The sequence below is a fragment of the Pecten maximus genome, unplaced genomic scaffold, assembly GCF_902652985.1.
Source record: "Pecten maximus unplaced genomic scaffold, xPecMax1.1, whole genome shotgun sequence".
NCBI classification, from domain to species: domain Eukaryota; kingdom Metazoa; phylum Mollusca; class Bivalvia; order Pectinida; family Pectinidae; genus Pecten; species Pecten maximus.
Window position 1 is genome coordinate 1 of NW_022981860.1, and position 6,771 is coordinate 6,771.

Below are 6,771 nucleotides of genomic sequence, written 5' to 3' on the forward strand. Positions count from 1 at the left end.
CTACACCCCTTTTTTCGGCGAGAAAATTACAGCTTTTTTTCACAAAAAATACTAAGTACCAGGTAAGTAGCAGTCACAGATATTAAATAGACTTTAGATAGCTATCTGTCACTAAGCTTTGGTTAAGGAATAGACTGAATTACTTCTGTACCAGGGCAGTAGATAATGTTTTATATATTGAGACATATTGTGGAGTCTGAATAATCCAGAAACACAACCAGATTAGTGGTGACTGGACAGTGCCACAACCAGATTAGTGGTGACTGGATAGTGGGACAAACAGATTAGTGGTGACTGGATAGTACTACAACCAGATTAGTGGTGACTGGACAGTGCCACAACCAGATTAGTGGTTACTGGATAGTGGGACAAACAGATTAGTGGTTACTGGATAGTGGGACAAACAGATTAGTGGTTACTGGATAGTCAGACATTCAGATTAGTGGTGACATGATAGTCTGACAACCAGATTAGTGGTTATTGGGTAGTAAGACAACCCAATTAGTGGTGACTGGATAGTGGGACAACCAGATTTGTGGTTACTGGATAGTAAGACAACCCAATTAGTGGTGACTGGATAGTGGGACAACCAGATTAGTGGTGACTGGATAGTCGGACATTCAGATTAGTGGTGACTGGATAGTGGGACAACCAGATTAATGGTGACTGGATAGTCGGACATTCAGATTAGTGGTGATTGGATAGTGGGACAACCAGATTAGTGGTGACTGGATAGTGGGACAATCAGATTAGTGGTGACTGGATAGTGGAACAACCAGATTAGTGGTGACAGGAAAGTGGGACAACCAGATTAGTGGTGACTGGATAGTGGGACAATCAGGTTAGTGGTGACTGGATAGTGGGACAGTCAAATTAGTAGTGACTGGGTAGAGGGACAGTCAAATTTATGGTGACAGGACAGTGGGATACAAAACTAGATTAGTTAGATTGAATTGGATAGGTGGACAGTCAGATTAGTGGTTACTAAGATCACAGTAGGATAATAAGCTTAAATTAGTAGTGGCTGATCATCGATAAAGAGATGCTTCTAATTTTGGGGGGATTTGATAAATTCTGTATAAATATGCAGAAAAATTATTAGTTCATAGTAGTTATTTTTTATCAGATACATTTATAAAATAATGAATGGTGTATTAATATGAACCGTAAGTATACTTTTAAAAGGATTCTTGAAATATGTAGATGTATTCAAAATATAACTGAGACTTGTGAATGTAATTTTTATGCTATTCAAAAATTTCAAATAACTGTCATAAATTTTGCATGACAAAAATGGATTAGAAGATATGACAATTTCTCCTTACATATCATAACAAAACCACAAGTCTGTTAAAAAAGGTAAATGAAGACTTTCCTTTACAAAAATCGATTTTCACCAAAATATCAATCACAACTTTAATTTTTTTTTCAAATTTCTTCAGTATCGGTAATATAAACCCTCAAAAAAAAGATAAAATGAGCATGCCATGGTTTTGAGCAAAACAAGAACAACTTTTTATTTTTCACATCATCACAGGGGGCGCTGTGAGAAAGCAGCCTAAGATTGAGACGTTTAAGAAACCTCCTCCAGCAGAGAAAACCAAACCTAAGAAGAAGGAGAAAGAAAAGGAAAAGCCACCACCGCCACCTAAATCTGACCCGTTCTTCGCCATGGAAACGGAAGATTTACAGGTAACTACTGAGAAATACATCAACTGAAATATTTATTCAGATTTTGAAAATTAATTGCTTTCTTTACAGACATTTGTCTAATTAGTGTCTATATAGGCAAAATTATACTTTTTCACTAAGATTAGATAGAAAGATATCATTTATACCAAAATATGTTTTTAAATTAAGTTTACAGAAGATCATATACATGTATGTTTATCTGTCGGTCATAAGTAAAATCAATGTTCATACTTCAGTGGTCTTTACTGGGAAATTGACGGGATTGTTTGTTTTGATTGAGAAAAAAAATAGGCTGAAAAAATATAAGGCTCCGGATTCTTGGATTTTATCTCAGTTATATATTATTTTTGTTAGACTGAAGGTACGGTGAAACCATACGATAAATTCAACGCAGAGCAGGATGCGGAGGTACTGAGGAAGGCAATGAAGGGACTTGGTAAGTACTTTGCCTCAGAATCCTCCAGGATCTGTTTAACAATTTCTGTCCAGCAATAAGCCCATGTTGGGTTGGCCCCCCATACATGTCTAGATCATCACAGTTAATTAACTTAGAATTGCTTACAGTTGGTATTTCATGCTCTGTGATAAATTAAACCAGTCCTTAATTTCAGTTTTGGTTTTGAATTCCTGTGCTTAGTTTCGTATTTCAGGAGACACATTGTAAGCCATGGAGGTGGTCTAATAATTCTAATGAAAGGAACATTTTGAAGGTTATTAAAAATGATAAAAGTTTATTGATAAAAGTCATTGTGAAATGAGATCACCATTGAAAATACCACTAAAATATGGACCATCTGATAAAGGGAGATAATTTAGAAAGTTTACCAAAACATATATTATGGGTAAAAATGGGTCCATACTGTACCATATGTTTCTACTTTGTAAACCAGACTCTAGCTAAGCCTTCTTAGAGCCAGGTAAATATATATATATACAACAGCTTTGCTGATATTCAAATTATCAATTGATTTTATCAAAAATGATTTTCAGGATTGGAAAATTTTCTAATAAATTCTTCTAAATACTTTTTTTGAAAAATATACTGATAAAAAGTCACTTTATACGTTTTGATGATGCTATAATTACTGTATAAATATTTTTGTTATTTTTTTTTTCCTTTGTAACTTTTGAAAATACTAAATTTACTATCATTGTTACATTATTTTTTGTGTTTCAGGAACGGATGAGGAGGCGATAACTAACGTCCTTGCGTACAGATCTAATCCACAACGTCAGGAAATCAGGACAACGTTTAAAACCATGTTTGGCAAAGTAGGTGTTCCTAACTTCTTAAAAATAAAGTGTAATATATATTTAAAGTTTGTCTTTCATTCTATATTTGAGACAGTTGAAGCGGGAATGGCGAGATAAACAATTTGCAGAATTTTATGCCCTGCCCAGGAATTGGCTTGAAGTATATGAGTTTTAATCTCCCTCTGTTCGTCCCTCAAATCCTCCATTTTTCTGTCCATCACAAGAAGTTTTGCAGAGTTTGTCTTTCATGGTGGTATTATGTGTGAAGACTTAATTGCCATCAAACATCCACGTTCATTATTGTGCTGTCAAATTGGAAAATTATCATTATGTTTTCATTATTTCTAAACTTCTAAATTTTGCATTTTTAAGCACCATATTGGTCCAATTGGCAGGTGGGGCGTACATGTTTACCAAGCTTTCTCAAATTTATTAATCTGTAAAAAGTTTTGTTTAGTTAGATAGTATAAAGACACTGTTTCATTCTTTGTCTTTATCAGGACTTGATCGAGGAGTTAAAAAGTGAGTTAAGTGGACATTATCTTGACACCTGTAAATCTCTACTGATGGCCCCCGCTGAGTATGATGCCTACCAACTACACAAAGCTATCAAAGTAAGTAGTCTAGAAAATACTGAAACCTATTTACACTTCTTATCGAACAATACAGTCCATGCCTGGTAATAAGCCCACCCATTTCAATTTTAGCTCAACAAAATATACTGAAAATGCTCATAGATACAATTCCAACCTCCAACATTGAGTTAAAGTTTAAGTGTTGACCCCTTGGCTAATTGCTGTATATATAAATACAGCAGTATTGTCACCTTTACTTCAAACCCTCCTGTGAATGATGGAGAATGATAATTACTTCTAAGTCTTTGACTTTAATCAATACATTACGTTATACTTCAGGGGCTTGGTACAGACGAAGATGTCCTCATTGAAATTCTGTGTACAAGATCCAATGCTCAAATCAAAATGATTAAAGAAACATACAAAGCAAGTAAGTATTTTATAATAATATACAAGTTTACAAGGCATGAAAAGGTATGGGGGTCACCTGCTCGACCACCAAGTTTTCTCCAGGTACTTTGGTATCCTTCCACAGAAAGAACCCTTGTGCACTTCAATCCGGGCCAACAAGCATGATTTATATATTATAGTTATTGATATAACTTGTTTTTCAATTGTTGTAAAAGAAATAAAGTTTACAGATACTTTTGTTTTTCTTTGATTTTAGAATTTAAAACGGTGTCAAATACTGCGTTTTATTTTCCCCGACACCAGCCATGTATAAAATTTCTCAATTGCTGGATTCCCCACATAGGACATATATTTTACTGGAACTAGCCAATATATTAATCTGGAGGGATTATGGGTGATATAGTATAATAATTTTTTATATCAAAATATTTGAATTTTACACGTTGCTTTGTTTTGTGAATGTGAAAATTTGTCTGTCTAGAATATAACAAAGAACTAGAGAAGGACATCATTGGCGACACATCGGGAAATCTGAAGCGCCTCCTAGTGTCACAAGTCCAGGCAAATCGTGACGAGAGCAAGGAGGTTGATCGCAACAAGGCCAAACAGGACGCCAAGGCTCTGTATGAGGCAGGCGAGAAGAAATGGGGAACAGATGAATCTCGCTTCAACGTAATTCTCGTGTCTCGCAGCTACCCACAGCTTCGAGCAACCTTTGATGAGTATGACAAGCTGTCTAAAAAAGATTTTGAGGAGGTGCTAAAGAGCGAAATGTCTGGAGATTTGCTCAGTGGAATGAAAACGATAGGTACGTAACACTGACAAATCTGGGAGTAATGATATCGGATTTATCATTTGATAACTTATTACATTAAAATGTCAATTTACTCAGCATCTTCAAGAAAATATGTAATGCATGATGTCATATGCATGGGAGTGGTCTACAAGGCTAATGGGTATTTATCATTGAAGTCTTACTGTAAATGTGGTCAATTTTCGCGGAGGTAAATGTCGCAATATTGATAGAAAAAACCTATACACATGGACATGACTTCCATAAATTCATTTTTTTTTGCACCTGTTGGATAAAAATCACAGACATCACAAAAAAATATGGGGGGGGGGGAGGGGAGATTTCTGCAGCCAAAAAGCATGGATTTATCATAAATTTCCCCCCCTCATGTAAATTTCCGGGTTAACTGTATATTGCCGCTATTTGACTGACATTACATTTAAGCTGTGTCAATATGTGTCGGGTGTAAAGAGCGACGTACTACATCAATTATTTTCTACCATAGAGACCACTTTTTCTTTTCATTATAAAATGTTCTTTTCATTTGACTAAAGGTGTGTAAAATTGTATCTTACTTACAAAAAGATATTGTGACAGAGTAATACACCAAATATTATTTATATTGAGTTGGACACCAAATATTCCTTATATTGAGTTGGACACCAAATATTCCTTATATTGAGGTCATTGTTGTTTAGCTAATCTGTAAATAAAATTTATTCTTTTCATTTTTTTTTGACAGTGAGATGTGTGAGGAACAAAGCTGGTCACTTTGCTCGCCAGCTGCAGAAAACCATGAAAGGAATTGGCACTGATGATGATACATTGGTGCGTGTGGTCGTCAGTCGGTGCGAGATCGACATGGTCCAGATCAAGGAAGCATTTGAAAGTCTGGCAGGCCAAACACTTCAACAGTATATAGCTGTGAGTATAATAGGACAAGGCCAAGTTAATTTATTCTTTGTTTCCTTTTTTGGGGAAAAACATCTGTCATTATCAAGTCATTTTAATGAAAAAAAAAATATGAAGAAACTTTGAAGAGTTTTATACAATTATATATTGCATTCTTGAATTTAAATGAAGAACTCTAAGAATTAAAAAACTAATTTTCGAATATGTAATGTTTAATCTATTTCATAATTATCGTAATAAAAATATCAGCGATTTGGGAAACAGAAATCCTTTCTGGGAGAAATTTTCAATAAAATTTTCATGAAATGTTTTGCACTCCAAATTTTCGGATTACAAACGAAACTCTTGTGCCACAAAAACCTCTGCGAAACTCATATATTTGTGAAATTAAGATCATGAGAAGTTTGAAAATGCTGATCATTGTTGATGTGATGTTTGGTTTCCAGGATGACCTCAGCTCAGACTACCGTGACGTGATCCTGTCTCTAGTCATGGGAGGACCTCCCCCAGACAGGGCCACAAAATGTGAGTGATCACTGACCAGCATGCATATTATTTTTCATATACTTAAAATCATGTTTTGATAAAATATTTTTTAATTCTTTTTCCTCCATTAAATTCCAAAAAAATAAATCCTGTGTTATTTTTTATCATATTTTGATGGAAAAAATAGTTTTCCTGCATTATCAATTCAAAAATAAAGATTCCAGATTTTTAAAGAAAATTCCTGTGTTATAACCATTCAATGATGATTGTACATCATTGTACTTACATCTGTAGAATTATATTATGCTGCAATTTTTTATTCGACAGCTGGCAAGGGTTTTGTTGAAGCTGTGAAGTACAAGACTGAGGAGGAGTTAGACGAACAAGTACGAATGGAGACGGAAAATATTCAGGTAAGAGCATAACCGATAAAAATACATGTGTTGTATATGTATCTGATATTGTAATGGAGATATCTGTTAAACAGAAACAAGAAACTAGTGTGTACATATCTATCAAAATAACTGCATCTGTAAAAAAAAAAAAAAAGATAAAAATCTGACTGAAATTAGATTTGTTTTATAATGTATGAAATCTGATTTATTATACTTATCATAATTTACCAATGATAAATGAAGGAATTTGACA

At 34.3% G+C, this 6,771-nt stretch overlaps 1 protein-coding gene across 1 annotated transcript; it reads left to right on the forward strand.

Annotated features, from left to right (window-relative positions):
- Positions 1-1,498: 1,498 nt before the first annotated feature.
- Positions 1,499-6,548, forward strand: LOC117320253 (annexin-B12-like; the record flags this gene model as incomplete). Its single annotated transcript, XM_033874900.1, has 9 exons — positions 1,499-1,692; positions 2,047-2,128; positions 2,870-2,964; positions 3,447-3,560; positions 3,861-3,951; positions 4,414-4,740; positions 5,468-5,649; positions 6,084-6,162; positions 6,451-6,548. Coding segments are annotated over 9 exons (1,262 nt in total), but the record flags the coding sequence as incomplete, so codon positions are not given.
- Positions 6,549-6,771: the final 223 nt, after the last annotated feature.